Below are 18,541 nucleotides of genomic sequence, written 5' to 3'. Positions count from 1 at the left end.
AGGAACATCTTTGAAAGTGAACAGTTGGCACATAGAAAGAAGCCAAAGTAATAAGCTTTTCATTTGCATCAAGAACCACAGATGACACTTCATGCTCATCAGCATCAAGGAATGGTTATTCGCATCAGGAGCAGATTTCAGCAATGGTTGGCTTGGACAAAACAATGCAGGAGAGCAGCAGAACAAGTGTGGATAATAACAGACTTCTATTCCAGAAAAATCTGAAAGAAATGCAGCAGCTGCTTGAAAAACAGCATCTCGGCAACCTGGAGGTATGATATTTTCATCTGATTCATTATAGAATGCTTTTTAAATGTAAGACAAAGTTTCTTGAATGGAATAAAATGCGAGATGTTAAGCACACCTTAACAATTAGAGTGCTCTGCACTATGCTGTACCGATAGATAATTTATAATAAGCCTAAGCACATTTTCAGTAAGAATTCAGAAATCTTCAAAACTGTTTGTAAGGATTTTTTTCATAAATACCTCAAAGACATCAGCCATACTGACTTTCTTTTTTAAGAACCTAAGCTTTGTATGTCAGATTTCCTGCCTCTGGAGTAGCCAGGATTTAGTCTGTACAGGGTCCTCTGCTGGCTCCATGCTCAAATTGTCAGCTTCCTCTAACACACATGAGTTTCTGCTATGCTGGTTGCTACAGTGCTATAGCAATACAACTATGGTAGATCAAAGGTTCTTTTCTTCCCCAGTGATCAGTGGTGATTTTTTGTGCATTCGCTTAATGTCACTAGAGATTCTATGTCTATTATTGTCATCTTTGGTACAGATGCAGGTGCTTCAGTAAAAAGCCCCAAATACTCCTTAACTTTGTACCTAAGTTAACTTTTAGAATGCAAATCAATTTCAAAAGCCACCTTAGAAACACAGAGAAAATCAAGAAGAAATGAGGTCCAAAATAATGTCTTTCAATTGTGCTTTTTAAGTGTGATTTTAGGTCAGTCAATGTTGTCGTTGATTTTGGAAATATTTTCTTTAACGTTACATTTTTTTGCAAACACAATTACATAATTTTGACCTCACTTGTATTACTATAAGATTCTCTACTGGTGTATGGGATTGTGGACCTGAAATCATCTTAACATAATGAGAAGCCATAATTTTTACACTGGTAATGGCTGGAGGTGTGGGATCTTTAGTAGCAGCAGAGAAAGGGCTTTTCCTTTTCATAAATCTGTATGGAAAACTTTTGAAGAACTGAATGCAGCTCATATATTTGGAGTTCTCTGATCTTGATTTCCTAGCACATTGTACCCACTTTGTTCCAATGGGTGTTCATGAGAAGCTGATGGCTAATGGAGAAAAGTTCACTCAACTGGAGTGGATTTCAGAAAGAATGAAGAGGCAGATGGTACAGTTTGTACTAGAAGAGTTCATTCTTATACGCTGTAATCAGCTTTAGATACAGAATGTAACATGGGAATTTACAAATTAATGTGTTTTCAAATTTGTGTATTTTTGAAAATGCTCTGATCCTATACAGAGTTTTGCTGTTTTTTCAGAATTTATTTTTTCTGGTACCACTAGGGGCTGCTCAGCTTCTTCCCTCCAATAAATAGTTTCAAGTTGTAACTACTTGTACTTGAAGCATCTGGACTTCCTTTAAATTTCATGTTTTGGAATCTGATTAGTAAAATAGTCAAGAAAGCTGTTGTCATCTTTCAAGCATCTGAGGTCTGGATGTCTAATACTGGGACTGGGCCACTGTGCGTTGTTATGGCTTTCTGCAAACTAAAGCAGTATTTATAATACTCTACTAATGTTGCTGCCATTAATGGTCTTCAGCAGCCTTGTTACTGTCTGTTGTCCACAGTCATTTCAACAGCATGTGCCTTTCCAAAATGGATGGCAAAGTATTGCACTGTGCACATGCTTTGCAGCCTAACCATCCACTGAGATCCTCTGACCTCTTTGTTGCTGTTTTTACAGACCCAGCAGGATTATAAAGATTCCTAAAATTCTTTTCTTTCCTGAATGGCCATAAAGGTCTATGTAGAACCTTACCAGTAGATTTAGTGTGTTCCCTCTTTCTGACCCTAAAGATTTGTACAGTTTCAGCAGTAAGCCAAGGTTTTTAGTGGCCCTTCCACCATTCTCCAAAACCACTGAGCTTAAAATATTGAGAGCCATAGTTTGTGTTTCATGCAACAGTTACTTCTGAGCCAGTATATCAAATTATTATTTATTATGCTCCATTTTGAAGACATTAGTACTGTTAATGTTCAGTCACAATTAAAGGTTTTGTTGTATCTTTTCATGTTATTCCAGAAAAGCACATCATGGTTGAAAAAATCATTTGACATTTTATCTCTATCGTTGCACTTTTTAAACAAAGTACTTGGAAGTAAGAATGAATTCACAAACAAAATAGGTATAGATTACAAGACGGAGACCAAGTTTTCCTCTTCCTTCCTCTGCAGGACTATAATTAGGTTATTCTAGTGGTGTCGATGAAATCCAAATGTAAACTCCTCTTCTGATTGATTTGAAACAGGAATTTTACTTTGGCTGTCCTTTTGTTTTCAGGCATATTGTGCAGCCATTGAAGTACTCATTATTGGTCTTTCTATGGTTCCCCTTGGAGTAAATTATACTCAATGTATTGAAGTTATTATTCATTACTTATTTTTTTATGTTCACTATTTATAGAAGCAGGGTTTAGAACACTGATAGAATTTCTCAGAAACTGCAGACTGAACCACGAGGCTTGGATGTCTAATCCAATAATATTTTGTATTCTCTTATATGGCACATGTTTATTCATGCTATTTATAGGGTTAAATAAGCATCTGAGTAATACAGAAGAATGGCTGTGATGTTACACTGAGTGAAAGCAACAGATACTGCACATAGGTATGGACATAGCCCTTCTTGCTATAAGGGAGCACTGGAACAGGCTGTCCAGAGAGGCTGTGGAGTCTCCTTCTCTACTCAAGACACCTACCTGTGTGACCTATTGTAGGGCACCTGCTTTAACAGCACTTGGACTTAAAGATCTCTTGAGGTCCATTCCAAACCCTGTGATTCTGTGAGCTGATGGAATCACGGAAATCATTTTCAGGTGCTTTTCTGTTATGACTGGAATGAGAGAAACAAGGGTTCCTTTTGCAATATGTATTGTATCATTCAAATTCTTCAGAGGCATAGGCAAGACCAGCATGGAAAAAATGAGTGTCAGTGTACAAAATCTCTCCCAAGAGTCAAGACATTCTAGAATGGTCAGGGATAGTTAGCAGGAAAACAGATTTCTAAGGGGAGGGTTAGGATAAAGTGGAATTTGAGTGGAATTCAGAATTAGGTTTGAGGAGACCATTCAAAGACTTGAAATAGGTTTCTGCATTCAACTTAAACATTCTGGCCATCTTTAACTTTTAACTGTGAATGTTAACATCTCTTATGTTGGTTACTTGAATTTTAAGACAAACTCAAGGGATTTCCCTACTAGTTTTCTTTTAGCAAGATCACGGGCTGCAGTTTTTACTGACTTTCAACCAGTATTGGTTGAATATATACCATTATATCTTTCACGTTATTACCTAATTCAAAACAACTTCACATTTGCTTTAAGGGCTACTAATCAAATTGAAATTTATCTCTAGACTAACTTATTCTGCTTAAATACTCCAACTTGTTTTGGTTATGTATTCCTCAAAGTAGCCTTTTTTAAGGTAAAGTAGTAGTTTGTTCCAAGTTGGTGATCTAGAAAATGACATTGCAAGCTTCATATCTAACAGTCTGGCCATTCAGTTATTTGAAGAACACCTTGCCTCAAGACAGCCCTACTTCAACTGATGACAGTAGAGGATATGTACCGAAACAGCATTTTCACTGCAGAAAGGCTTTCTTTCAGTGGTAGATTAATACATTAATAGGACTCAGAAGACAGGAACAAGCAGAACACAGCTGGGACCCAGTAGGCTGATAGATCTTGTAACAGACAACTTAATTATGCTTTCAGATAGTGTCAAAGAAAGCACATAAATATCAGCTTCTGAATTCAGTAGGCTTTTTTTTTGGCGGGGGGAAGGGGAAAAGTAGAAGCTGAAATCGTTTACATTTCATTGGCCAAAACTATGGCACATATTCTTATAAATCATATTCTGCACCTTTTAAGAGGAATATTTGTCTTGAAAAATCTCTGGTTGAAAAACTGAGATTTGTAAAGCAGGTAATGTGTAACAGTCAGTAAAGAGTTTTTCAAGATGAGCAATGAGATGAATGGAACATGCCACGAATGCTGGCAATTACATGGAATTTTAATTAGATAAATTTGTCTCTAAAGAGATATAGATGTGCATTAGTAGAAAAGCATTTCTACACCTGGCCTTCGGGATTTGCTGATGTAAACTCAGCTCTTACCATGACTACTGCTGTGAAGTGCACAAGATGGTATGGAAACATGTACAACACTGTTCTATCATTGCAATGTACTTGCGTTTGCAAAAGAAATGATTTTTACAGAAGATGAAGAAACGCTTTCTTCCATCAGCTGTTCTTCCCTTCTTTCACCATACATCAGATCTTGATGGAAACATTTGCTGGAAAATATCATTTTAGAGCTTTGGGTCTCATTGAAACCTTAAACATAAGTAAGAGAGATTATTTCTTTGCTATAAATTGGTAACGAATCTTATAGTTATTTGCTTTCATTTCTGTTTAAAGCACTGCCTCGAAATGGTTTTATCTACAAAATCTTCTTGAAAACCACAGTCCTCAAATTCCAAAAGAGTGTAAGTGGATGGGAACTGTTTGATTTCTTTACTTCTTTTGGGGATAACCAAAATGACACGGAATATAACATAACATGGATGGATAAACTACTATGAACCTGCTCATTAAACAGTGTCCTTGCATTCTGTGTATAACATTTAAACAATTATAAAGCAATTAAGTACCCTTACAATTCATGTTGCATATGTGTGCTTAATTATTCTAAATTTTCCTTCTGATAGCTTTCAGGTTACTTTTCCATACAATTTTTTTATGACTTCTCTCTTAAATTTTCACAACAGATGCCACTTTACTGAATGAAAATTTATGGATGGGTTAGAAATAAAAAGAGAACTCGTGCACTGTGATCCCCAGAACCTCCACATCTAATCGTTTGATAATTTAAATAATATCTAAAAAGTAGTATTATAAATTCCATTTCTGGGGCTGAAGGACTGTGTTTGTCCATGAGAGAGTTAAGCATCTGGAGCAGGGATCCTGAGAACAAGCACTCAGTACAGGAATGCTGAATTTGCTAACAGATAGCAACAGAGAGAAAGATATGGCTGAATACATTCCCTACATGATTCTGTACATTTGTCTCAGGACTTCATTAAATCTGTAAGTTAAGGCCCTGATACTGAGCATTCAGGTCACTTTGCCTTCAGAATCTTTCAGCATCAATTACTGAAGTGCTGCATGGCCTCAGAGATTCAAAAGGAGTTCTATTTATCGCAAGGAGTTAAGAGCCTGTGTTTGTAGCATCCTTTGATAGCTTTTCAGACAAACAGATCAAGTCCTGTTAAATACTCCAGTTCATAGCTAGTTTCTGTATCCTAGATGAGGTGTGAGAGAGAGGAGGTAGAATTAGTCCAGGAAAGACAAGGGTGTTGGTAGGAAGTTTTTCTCTGGTCATCCTGTGCTCCATGGCTTCTTTGGTGGGTTTGGTGGAGTATTCAGAATCTTTTGTGTAACCAAAATCCTGTCTCGATGGGATTTGCTTAGCCCAAATCTCATGTGAAATCAACATCGTGTAGTGACATTAATTTCACATCTTCCAAACGTGCATTGGCAGCATTATTAATTTTCTACTGGGCTTGACCATTCCACTTTAATTTCTACATTCCACTACCGAAGTTTATTTAAAACACTTTATTTAAATGAATGACCTTCCTGTGTTGTGGCAGGTCACTGCCATCATGAAAGTTTCCTCAGGGTCATGTTTTGTCTTTGTTTTAGCCTGTTACCAACATGAAATTGTTTGACACAGCTGTTCTAAAGCTTAAGACATACAAGTGACCTCTGTAGCTCCCGATAAGTATTCCCTTTCCTAAAGCACCAAGTGTGCAGATAGGCTGGGGTTAGATTTCATCTGTAAGGAACATAAGTGAATAGATGCAGCAGATGATACAATAAATTGCACTGACGTAACAGAACAGATATGCAAATCTAGAAAGCAAAGAGAAAATATACCTTACAAACATTTTTGCTTCCTTATCATCCAATAATATTCTTAGAGATAAAATGAAATGCTGGGGATTTTCAGGTTTATTTCTGAGCAGCTATTGACCACTCAAAGAAGGAATCATTCTGAATGCTTTTTGAGGTCTGCACACATAGTAATTCTTACGCATTTTTAGCAGGAAATGTGGCATTCGCTATCACTGCATAGTAAGCTACAAAAGCAAAATGAAGTACATAATTCTGTAATGAGATTGATAAGGAGTTTTCATGTGTGAAATGATAAAACTGCACAAAACAGCAAAATAAATACAACAAAATAAATGTATGTGAACTAAATTTGCATGAAGTAGGTAAAACTGGTTGTGCATTTCAAGGAGAACATCTTCTTCATCCTTTTGTTCTGAACTTATTTCTGGAAGCTGCCTCAACTGGAACTTTAGTCCCCGTGAGGTCTGTTCTACAAGGACAATAAAATCATATACAAGGCAGAATGAAATCTGTTCTCAGCCTCTGGGGCAGAAGTGCTTCAACTGCTTTGGTTTTGACTTTTGAAAGTTGTAGCTCTTCGTGCACCCTCCAGATGTGTTCAAGCTAACCTGCTATAGATCTAGGGCTGGTTTTCTATTCAAAAAGTACAGTTTTTCTCCTGTATTTAACCTAGACATTTTACAGGTGCAATCTCTAGTTTAAACAAGAAAGAACCTCACATGGATAACTTCTTTTTATCATCTGTTTGGTTTGCTTGGCTTTGCTTTTCCCATTTGAGAAACCCAGAGTTAGTCTTAAATTTAGCCCGGTACAGAAATCTCAGGGTATGTGGTCTTTCATTGTTTGGTTAAGTTCAAGCAGAGGTTAACAATATAATTTAGCCAAACACAAAAGTTAATAAATAACCAACAAAGCATTATTTATTCTTCTGTTTTAGAAAGACTCCAGTTTGTAGAGCTTTAATTTGAAAACATTCCCTAAAGGGATCTTTCTCTACGCTTGGTTCTTTGTTCTTGCATTTAGTTTCTTCATCTCAGATCATGACTGTAGTAGAGGACTGCAGCAATCTCTGAACACCTCACACAAGATAGTTAATTTCAATCATAAAAAGTCTTTGAGGATTCAGCGAGCTTTTTATTCTGCAATTTAAAATACTTGTGCAGCTATAAACTACGCAATATTATGGCATCATATTTTGGGTAGAATTAACAGTTTTACTGCAAAAGTATGTTCTTCCACACTGAATAGTTTTATGCATTCTTTAGTAAGGTTTTGAAACACTAATCCTATTGATACTTCCAGGGAATATATCATCTCTTACTGAGGTGAACAGACTTTGCTATTTGAAGCCATTCTGTTTTAAAGTCACTAACAAAAAAACCTCTCATTGCTTTATATCTAAGGCAGCTTCTCATAGGCTCTTCTCCAGTGTGTGGTACAAAATACTTCAGCTGCTCAGTTGTGTGGAACATAGAGAGGGAGAAATACGGGAATCTGAAAATAGATAAAATGCACATTTTCCTTGTTGTTTATGTGCCTTTTCAGATCTTAGAAGGCATATATTTTCATCCATGTCAGGCATCTCAGTGTCTGGATGGAGAAGTATTGGTGAAGAAAACACCTGTACGGTATATACACATCAAGTGCTCACAGTAGCAGTTCAGAAGTGCCCATCGCTCTTAGTCATCGCTGTGTTACTGTCTGATGAAACGGCTGGGGGAGCGGGTGGAATCTCCCATACCCTGAGACCTGATCTGTTCTCATTGAGCAGATGGTACTTTCCTTCTTTCTGAAAGATGAGAAGAAGGGGATTAAGCTGTGTGATGATGATAGCTGTGAGATGCTGGCCATGTTTGTTAGGATGGGGTTTAAATCCTCCTCACTTGTGGCAATCTGCATAAAAGTAAACACAGCCATATAGTATGGAAAAAGTCCAGTTTGGGAAAAATTCAATAACAAATGTATATTTTCTTGGATTCTCTTTCATTTTGTCAGCTTCATTGTATGTTGGAATGCAAGAACCATTGTGTATCACAGGACAATCCAGAAACAGTAGTTCTGTTTAGATTCTCCAAATAGTATTCCATTTTTTGTACAGTAGAACTTCTATAATACATGCAATTAAACTTGTTGAACTGTGCAGCTCGTTTGTCTCAGTTTGATCCACAAAAGACATCATTTCCTTTTGCAATTGAACGCAGTTAAATTTTGACATGATGGAAGCTTTGGTGCTATGACCTTAAGTCATAAAAGCACCTAGTACATTATTGATTGTGCTTTGGTCTAAGCTCTCATTAATGAAAAGCTAGTATAAGTGGGAAAAGAAAACAACAGATATTTCCGATAGATAAATTCAGCAGTGCTGTTTTATGTCTGTATTTCAGAACTTTCATGAAGAAGTCGATAGGACAGATGATTCAGAAAGCTTATTGAGTCTTGACAGCCTTGAGGCTGGAGAACAAAACGCAATTTGCTCTCCACCGAGTGAACCATCTTTGACTGCAAGTTGTGACTGTGCGCCATGTATTCCAGGAAAGTCACAGACTGGGAGCGATGTGTCTTATGCAGCTCAAAATACTTCCAAAAACGTGCATCTAAATAACTGTCAGAGAAATATAGATTCCCAAAACACCCACGGTGACTTACCTACTGGGGGCCTTTTAGCTAAACGTAACGTTCTATCTCTTGCAAATGATACAGAAGAGGAACCACCTGTTCCACACAGATCCAGAAAAAAAGCTGCAGAGTTCTCTACTTCTGGCAATCAAGAAAGCTGTGTAAATAAAGCATTTCCTATTCTGCAAAATAGAAAAGAAGAAAGGAACGATTCATCTTCTGCTGTTTGTAGCACATTAGCAACCGGTCCTTCTGTTTTCAGTTCTAGCAAAGCCTGGGCCAGCCCTGGTTCTACTCCAGGAGAAAGAGTTCAGGATCTGACGCAAAATCAGAGCTTTAAAATGACCCCACAGAAAAGAAGTAAATCTGTGCAAACCTCCGCTGAACCCACTGCAACATCCAGAATCTTATTTCCTAATCAGAGGTGTTTCTCTGGCAATCCCAGCCCAGCTGATGTGGTGCCAAAGAACAGAAACGTCAGCACGGATTTTTTAAAAAATACTTTAGGAAAAGTGATTGAAAGAAAAGAAGAAAACATTAAATCTATTGTTGACATCGACCAGGGATCAGCTTTACTTCAGGACATACCAAATGCCTCAGCTGCGTGCAGTGTTAAGAAGCAGAATAACAAAGAGGAAGGAAAGGCTAATGTGGTTGAAACTATGTCAGTGGTGTCTGACACAGAGCTGGGCTTTGGCACTCCTGCACAGCACAGCACCCAGAAAAACAACATTTACGACAGAAAAAGTGCAAAACTAGTCAGAAGTATCTTTAAGAAAGAGGCTGAAGCTGCGGTTGTGAACCACGGGATCACTTTTGGAGCTCGGCCTGTGTCTGCTATCAGAGACAGCTTAGAACTCGCAAAAAGTAAAAAGAAGAGTGCAGAGAATACGAAAAGTGGTAGAAAGCTCAAATGGTGTGATCAAATCAACCAGATAATAGTAGAGAATAATGACAGTTGCTATGAGGAAAGCATCAGTGAAAGATCTCCTGCACAGCCTTACTGTGTTCATACTGTGAGTAATGCTCCTTGTGCTAATCCATGTATGGGTGCTCACCCTTCAAACACCACAGTCACAGCAAATCGCCATGAAGATTCACATATACCAAAACCAAATGTTAATTCCGCAAAATCAAATAAAGAATGCACCTCTCTGAATATGCTGATGTCTGCCGGATTCTCTTTTCCTAAAAATGTTTGGATGGTATCAAAACATGAAGCAAGTGAATCCCCAGTATCTGCTAATAATGATAACACTCACAAAGAGAATCAACACAAAAATAAGGCAAAAGTAATCAGAAGTCCAAGACCCATAAGAGACCAATTATGTTCCGTGCTCAGGAGCCACAGAGGCCGTGGTGCTGCAGTCCGACTGCAGTCAGCCACTGACGGCCGGGCAACTCAGGGGAGGATGCTGGCACCTCAGCCACCATCTGCACCAGGGAGCAAACGTGGCAAGACCAGAGCCAGCCCAGCTGTGAGGCAGCCCCTGCCTTCTTCCTATCCTCAAGGTACTGCTACCAATGGGAACTCTTTAAGTGAAGGGCAAGCTTGGTTGGCAAATCAGATTTTAAATAAAGGTACACCAGGAAGCAATGAGAGCAGAACTTGTAGTTCTGAGGTGGCCACTGTGCTGTCCACTCCTCGCTGCAGCACGTCCTGCGAACCTCTGGCAAAGCATAGTGGTTGTGTAAGCAGCTGCCAGCACTGTTCTGTAACCTGCACTAAGCAACGTGCCAGCACAGAAAGCAGATCGCATCATGGTCACATCCCAACAGCTGAGGAAACAACTGTGTGGAAAGGGGCGCGTATTGCCCTCAGTCCCATGGACCCTGCTGCTGGTAAGTCCCACATCTGTGCACTGAGAACAGGACAAAGTTCTGGTTTTTGGAGCTGAGTAAACGTGAGGGTTGTGTGTTCATAAGAACAGGTTTTTAAATGGCACAGCTTGGTTCTCAGTTCAAACACTCAGCCTGTCATCCATTCACACCACGCAGCCAGCTTTAACAATTTTCTGCCATTGGTCAATAGCATTTCTGGTCTAGTGCTGCCCAGAGGCCTATTTGTGGATCCCTATTTTTATAAGTTTTCTACAATGTTAAATAAAAAGGAAGTTATTTCCCTGAGATCCCGAGTAATGAGCAGGTGTGACAGGTGGTCTAAATGATGAAGTAAGAGGAAGCGGGCTTAAATAAGCATGTTTTACAAGGTAACTGCCGGATTCTCCACCTGGGAAAGGGCAACCCGAGCTGTACATACGGACTGGAGGATTAGAAGCTGGAGAGCAGCCCTGCTGAAAGGGATTTTGGGGGGCTTGGTCAACAGCAAGGTGAATAGGAGCCAGCAGTGTAGCCTCGTATGCCGGGTGGGGGGCAGCAGTGCAGCCAGACGGGGAGGGGCTGTCCCACTCTGCGGAGCAGCGCTGTGGCCTCACCTCCGGTACTGCGTGCATGTGGGGTGTCACGGTACAAAAAGGGCATAAAACTATTAGATTTGGTCCAAAGGAGGGCTATGAAGGTGGGGAACGGCCTGGAGCGGAAGGCGTGTGAGGAGCTGCTGAGATCCATGGTGTGCTCAGCCCAGAGCAGGGCAGGCTGAGGGGAGGCCTGATGGCGGCTGCAGCTCCTCACAGGGAGCGGAGGGGCAGCGCTGAGCTCTGCTCTGTGTGACAGCGACAGGGCCCGAGGGAACGGCATGGAGCTGTCAGGGGAGGGCAGCTGGGGGTGAGGGAAAGGGGCTGCAGCAGAGGGTGGTGGGCAGGGAACAGCCTGCACAGGGCTGTGGGCACGGCCCGAGTGCCAGAATTCAAGGCTCATTTGGACAACACACTCAGTCATAAGGTGTGATTTTTGAGTTGCCCTGTGTGGAGCCGTGAGTTGGACTCACTGATCCTCATGGGTCCCTTCAGCTCGGCTCAGGAAGTTCCGTGGTTCTGTGAGTCCCAGCCTGCTGTCTGGCATCCACTGCCGGCCGAGGGTGAGAGACGTGCCCATCTATCTGCTTCTATAGTGCTGACACTGCACATGTCTCAAATCATTACATCTTGGCCTCATTAGTACAATTAGTGCTCAAAAATATCACATATGCATTTAAAGGATTAAAAGCTTCTACCAGACAACTGTTGCTGTTTTGCAAAACATCTGATTTGTAAAGAATTTTAAAATACGGATTTACAAAAATTAAGAAATTTTTGGACCAGTCTCACGTTTTATTTAAAATATTTTTAAAAAATTACCTTGGGCACAGTATGCTGCAGGCAGTGATTGGGGAGGTAAAGAAGGGACGTGGGAGATGTGGTTTTTACACTTCAAAACTGTTTCAGACTTGCCGTTTCCCTTCTGTCCCCCCTGCAGCCCAGCCATGGCAGCAGTACATCCTTCTGCTTGTAACTGCTGCTGTGCTTCCTCTTGATGGCACCAAGTTTCTCATTTTATCTACAGTAAACACGTAGTTTTATCGATGGGAACAGAGCTAGATGAATATTCTTGGCCTGAAGGAAGTGTGAGAAAAGAGAAATTTTATCTCCTTGTCCATTCAGTTCAAAGGCAAAGAGATGAGCTTAACGATGCGTGATTTAAGTTAACCTATTTGATTTTACATTGGAAATGAACGAAGCCTTCCATTACCATACCTGGCCTGGAGCAGAGGTGATGCCCTTATTTGCACATCAGATCAGTGAGCGGTCTGGTGTCACAGGGCTCCAGCTCTGTTAGAGGAGGGGCCGAGAAACCTCTCTTTAAGATATAGGTGGGTGGCCCTTTCTCAGTATCTGCTTACATTTTGTGGTTTGAAAGCTTTATTTATTTAAGTGCTCTAAATTACTCTTAATGGCTGGCTATTATTTGTTCTATTGCCGGCAAATGCACATAGATCACCATGGGTTTTGTCCTGAAGTGCTTGCTATGACAATGAGTATTGCATTGCTCTTGAGTAAACTGTCTGCAGTGACACTGTTGCTGAGCTCACTTAGGTCTGTGAGTACATACGAAATGTCATCGGTTGCAATGTGTATCCACATTTCTGGGCTACAGAAAGTGAGAGCAAGATGAGTAAATAAAGTGGCTGTACATGGGAATCTTCCTCGAACTGTGGTTCCAGGCTTAAAGTCTATATTTCATAGCTGACACAAGTTATTCTCTGTTGCTAATGCAAGAATTAAGTTCTTTAATTTTCAGCCAGTAAGGTGCTTTGAAATTGTGTTTAGCATTTAGCCTGGGACAAATAATGCCTTGTGGGCATGATAAAGGGCATGGCTTAGTGATGAGACTCGGCAGGGCAGGTTAAAGATAGACTTAATGATCTTGAAGGTGTTTTCCAGCCTAAATGTGTCTATGATTGTATAATAAACCTGGCCCTAGTTCACATGCTTATAGATAAACATTTATATCTCAGTATCTCATGCTCTTACAGATATTATTACTTATTATATTTTTAATTAAATTTCCTAAATGAGTATTTCCTGGTCATAGACCTACTGTGCCTTGTGAACTGATTCAAATAAAGACCGATGTGCATCAATGGAATAACTTTGGAATTTATTTTTCAGGAGAAGATTACGTGATAACTAATATAGTAGGAGGTTTCTTCTTTAATTCTTAAATTTCTGCCTGCATACAATAGAACACAATTACATTTCTCTTTCTTTGCAGGTGTTACTCAACATCGTATGTCACATTACAACAATTCACATGCAACTAAACGCCAGCCTTATAAAGCTGTATCCTGTGTTCCCACTGGGGACGGCAGCCAGAAGACCTGTTTCAAAGTTTCTTCTGGGATGAACAAATTGGGCTTTTTCCATGCAAACAGTAAGAATTCTGCTTTGGTAAATACCACTATAGGAACAAGTAAAGAAATTAAATTCTGTTAAAATCACTGAAAGACTTCTTGGCCTAATCGTAAGCTTCTGCTTATAGAATCACAGCGTCATGGAATTGTTAAGATTGGGAAAGACAACCAAGATCATGTAGCCCAACCATTCACCTACCACCAATAGGTTAAACCATGTCCTAAGTACCACATTCCCTTTCCTTCAGCACCTCCAGAGTTGGTGTCTCCACCCTCCATGGGCAGACTCTCTCAGAAAAGAAACTTTTCAGTATCCAACCTGAATGTCCCCTGGCCCAGCCTGATGCCATCCCCTCTCACCCTGTTGCTGTTTCCTTTGAGAAGAGGCTGATTCCCACCTCACCACAACTTCCCTCCAGGCAGTTGTAGAGAGCAATGAGGTCTCCCCTGAGCCTCCTCCAGGCTGAACAATCTCAGCTCCTCCTGAAATTTGTACATTCAATTGTACGTGGTATTAGGGGAATAAATAGTTAATAAATAGTTAATTTATATTTCCAAGTAAAAATCAAGTAACTGTGTTTCCTAATGAGAATGTGATATATCCTTGAATATGGAGATCCTGACTTGCATGTGGAAATACTGATTTACATCTCCAGTTTGTATGCATGGAAATTTATTTTAAAACTTTAAGTTTGAAACCTGATTGCTAAATTTTGAAAACGCACTGACAAAACTGAGATAAATCTGAGGTTCGAGATCTAAGTCAGGTCTTTTCCTATTTGAGGAAAACTGCTACAGGGTGCATTCTATCTCCATCTGGATTTTATAGTGTTATCCTAAGAGGAAATTAAACATGCTTTAGAATTGTCTGTTTCTCTCTTCACATCAAGAAAATACATTTAGTGAGATACACTTTAAACATACATAAGGTGAACTCTTAAGCTCTGAGCCAAAAATTTACCCACCATCACTAGTTTTGCTTCCAGTATCTTTCTCATATTTTTACATGTTTTTACTTTATTTCTGAATGCATCTTATTTAAGGTGTTGTTCCTGTTACAAAACAAAGGCAGATTCTTAATGGCTTTGAAAACAAACACGGAGCTTTTACAGAACAGGGAAGGAAAACTGTGGATTCTAAACGATGGAAACCTACTCGTCATACACAGGTAAATGTTGGGTGCTATTAAAAAAAAAAGAAAGAGAAAGGCTTGTATACCCTCCAAATTGAAACAGCTTCAGGAATATCAAATATTAGTTCTATGTCACAGAATTTTGAATCAGTGAGCTAAGTCAACTTGCCATCATTATTAATAGCAATAATAGAACCAACTAAAATACACCTACTGTATTAGTATATACTGATATTTTTGCACTTGAAAGCTTCTAGTAATATGAAGTAATAACTAAAAATGTTCAGAAAGTATTGCTGCTACCTTACATTACACTTTTGAAACTCTTAATGTATTTTTGATAGAATTTGTTACGTACCATCCAGCTGCATCCTGTTCAGTCTGCATTTGATCCAGCACAAAATATGAATTACACCTGTAATTCTGAGGAAGGTATAGTAACATGTCTCTCTTCAATCACTTTTAAACATGAAGTACTGACCAAATATAGTGTAATATCTCCTGTGGCATCTTTTGGCATCTGTTCTTCAAAGTGAAAAAGAGTAGTTTGCTGTCTAGGTCTAATTTTCCACAGGAACATAAGATATGTCATCATGTGTCATAACATTAATGGCTTTATAAATGCATTACAACCTATAGTTTGTATTTAACTGTAAGATAGCTGTGTGTATGATACGTGACAGTATAATATGGACAGATACTGGTTGTTGTCATTATACATATATAATTGGGGATCACTGGGGTCAGAGCAAGCCCTACTAGCCTTGATTATAGAATCATAGAATCATAGACATCATAGATATGATTCTATAATCAAGGCTAGTAGAGCTTGCTCTGACCCCAGTGATCCCCACTGTAAGACACACTAGTGATCTTAACTATATCATTTTGTAACATACCTTGATCCTTGACTGCCACCTATTTGATTTTTATAGTGTGAATCTTAAACATTTCACAGATCTATACTCATGAAAGCAAGCAGTATATTTAAATGCCATGAGCTCTTCTCATTTACTCTGTAATCATTCTTCTCGTTTACCCTGTAATCTCGTCAGTTTCAGAAAGCACTGCTCAGTTTCTTATGGCAGAAAAACTAACAAATACAGCAGCAACGGAAGATGAAATCCTGGCAGCTATGGGAAGTGTGCAACCAGCCAGACAGCCCCTGCTGCTTAACACAGCTCCACGTCTAGGCATGAGTGCACTTTCAATAGAAGAAGAGAAGATTTTCCAGTCTCTTGATCGTCTCAATCAAAGGCTAAAAAGTAAGTTCAATTATAAAAAGAATTCTACATCAAGTGATTAAGTAACTTCATATTTTGTTGTCATGTGTTATTTTGGATTAAAAACACGAATCTTGTGATGAAATCTCTTTTCCTCTCCTCCGTAGAGTTAAATTGAAGAGGTGTGCATATACTGTTTAGAGACTTGGTTTAGTGGTGTTCTTGGTAGTGCTTGGTTGGTGGTTGGAATTGACCTTAAGGGTCCTTTCTAACTTCAATGATTGTATGGACATGCAGGTCTTTGATGAAAATCCTCCAGTTCTCTATTTTGAGCACTCTATCCTTTCCAAGCACCATTCACACATTGCTCTCAGCCATGTTGTCCTGTGTGAGGCCATGAGTTGGACTCAGTGATCCTTGTGGATTCGTTCCAGCTTTAGATATTCTGTCATTCTGTGATTCTGTGATCCCGTATTGGAGATCAGTGGGAAGCTTGTAACAGTGCGTGGAGTCTCCTCACTGGTCTGCACGGCTTTCTGTATCACTGGAATAACTTCTGCTTGCCATCTTTGCCCCTTATGGAACTGCCAAATCTCCCTGACTTTCCTTTCTGTTTAGATTTGTTTTATACACAATTTCACTTGCCAATTATGCAAGTTTACAAGACTCTGCTTCCTTGAAGTCCACTGATTTTATTTTACTATTCTACTTATTTTTCTTATGGACTGTATAATTTCATGGTTAGTTAACCAGTTTACCCCAATAGTTCCTATAGATTCCTGAGTGGAATCATACCAAACCTGGGCTAACTTTATGCCACTGAGCTCCTGCACACTGTTCATCACTACATCAAATAGAGGGTTTCTGGACCTTGAGGAAAAAGGCCTCAGTTTCCTGTAAACTGCAAGCATAGGATAAAACAACTGTGTGCAACCACGGCTTACAGTTCCTCCTCCCATCTGGCTGTGGGTCAGAATTTCATTACATTGCACCTCACTGCTTCTCTTTTGAAGCAAACAGAAGTAAAGAATTATTTCATTTATAAGACAAGAGTTGTGGTGTGGTGTACTCAAGTCAAGAAAATAGCTACAAGCTTTACTGCAAGAAAAAAAAACAGAAGAAATTGCTGTATGAGTAATAGGGAAATGATAAGAAAATGATGGGAAAAGTAAATTCAGCAAAGGAACTGGGAGCAATAAAGCTGGAGTTTAGGAAGTGTGAAAAGCAGAACTGAAAGTTGTAAGAATGGTGCATAAGGAATATTGAGAAACAATGAAAGAAGTTAACAGATTATTAATGAAATAACTGCAAATTAGAATGATATGTATATCTAACATATATATATTAGATATGACATATATATATTTTAAATTTAGCTTGCTAAATATATTTTGATGTTATTTTTAGATGTTCAAGAAGCAATTGCAAGAAATCCATCTGTCTCAGGGATTTTACAGAAAACCACCCCTTTTGTAAGTGTTTAACTTATTTAAGTTCAGCTTTCCTGCACATTGACTCGATAGTTTATCTGTACGTTTGATCATCTTCATGGCCCTCCTTTGGACCTGCTCCAACAGCTCCGTGTCCTTCTTGTGTTGGGGGCTCCAGAACTGCATGCAGAACTCCAGGTGGAGTCTCATGAGACCAGAGGGGCAGAATCACCGCCCTCATCTTGCTGGTCACGCTTCTGATGCAGCCCAGGATGCAGTTGGTCTCTTGAGCTGCAAGAGCACAAGGCTGGCTCATGTTGAGTTCTTCATCAATTTCAATTCAATTCAATTAGGGCAGCACAGTTAACTTTATTGGGCCTACACTGAAGCATTTGTGAGCCTGTAGGTTTCTCTGGGGATTTTTTGAAAGCCTGTCCTACTTTACAAACATTACCTGCTTTCCACACAAACGTATTTTCCTGTCTTGCAGTAGCCAGACTCAGATGGCTGATTTGTGACAAGGTTTCTCCCACAAATTCTTCATCTTCATGACAGCATGAATAGAATACAAACACTAGGCACTGCTCGGGCTGCCCAGTCTCTCGAAGTTCTCTGATGGACCTTTAAGAGCCTTCCTTCCCAACGAGTGTATACGAGTATATACGTACTTCAGCATTCAAATAGGTGTGTCTGCCTGTAGATACAGACGCTGATCTCAAGTTCTGGCTTGGAACTATTCTCCATGATGAGTGAACAACTGTTGTGCAAGTTCCCAGCTGCAGAAAACAGGTAACTGAGATTTTATCTATTCTTATGCTATGAAAAGCAATGGAATTTTGAAGTTTTTTCTTCATCGAGAGGACCATCTTCAGCTCTCTTAGTTTCAGAGCATCCAGATAAAGAATGGATATTCACTCAGTATGGATATTCATATGAATAGCATTATGCCTTGTAAAGCCAGCAATTCAATCCAAAGGGTGGACAGCTGTTCACATGGAACTGAAAACAGATCACGCAATAGCATCAAAGGAGGTTTCTTGTTTTCTGTTTTTATGCTTGTATTTCTCATCATTCTCCATTTTTGATAGAGGATTCATCAGTATGTATCCTCTCCTTTGGTGAACGCTGCAGTAACCTCACAGCAGTAACAATACATCAGCTAGCAGCTG

At 39.4% G+C, this 18,541-nt stretch overlaps 1 protein-coding gene across 1 annotated transcript; it reads left to right on the top strand.

Annotated features, from left to right (window-relative positions):
• Positions 1–149: 149 nt before the first annotated feature.
• On the top strand, positions 150–17,426 carry CEP126 (centrosomal protein 126). The gene is made up of 7 exons (XM_072344068.1): positions 150–272; positions 8,567–10,640; positions 13,449–13,607; positions 14,631–14,755; positions 15,064–15,151; positions 15,775–15,984; positions 17,350–17,426. The coding sequence occupies exons 1-7, from the start codon at positions 165–167 to the stop codon at positions 17,424–17,426; spliced, it is 2,841 nt and encodes a 946-aa protein (XP_072200169.1). The 5' UTR covers positions 150–164.
• Positions 17,427–18,541: the final 1,115 nt, after the last annotated feature.

This window comes from Excalfactoria chinensis, chromosome 1, assembly GCF_039878825.1.
Source record: "Excalfactoria chinensis isolate bCotChi1 chromosome 1, bCotChi1.hap2, whole genome shotgun sequence".
Taxonomy (NCBI): domain Eukaryota; kingdom Metazoa; phylum Chordata; class Aves; order Galliformes; family Phasianidae; genus Excalfactoria; species Excalfactoria chinensis.
This window is presented reverse-complemented; position numbering and strand designations above follow the sequence as displayed.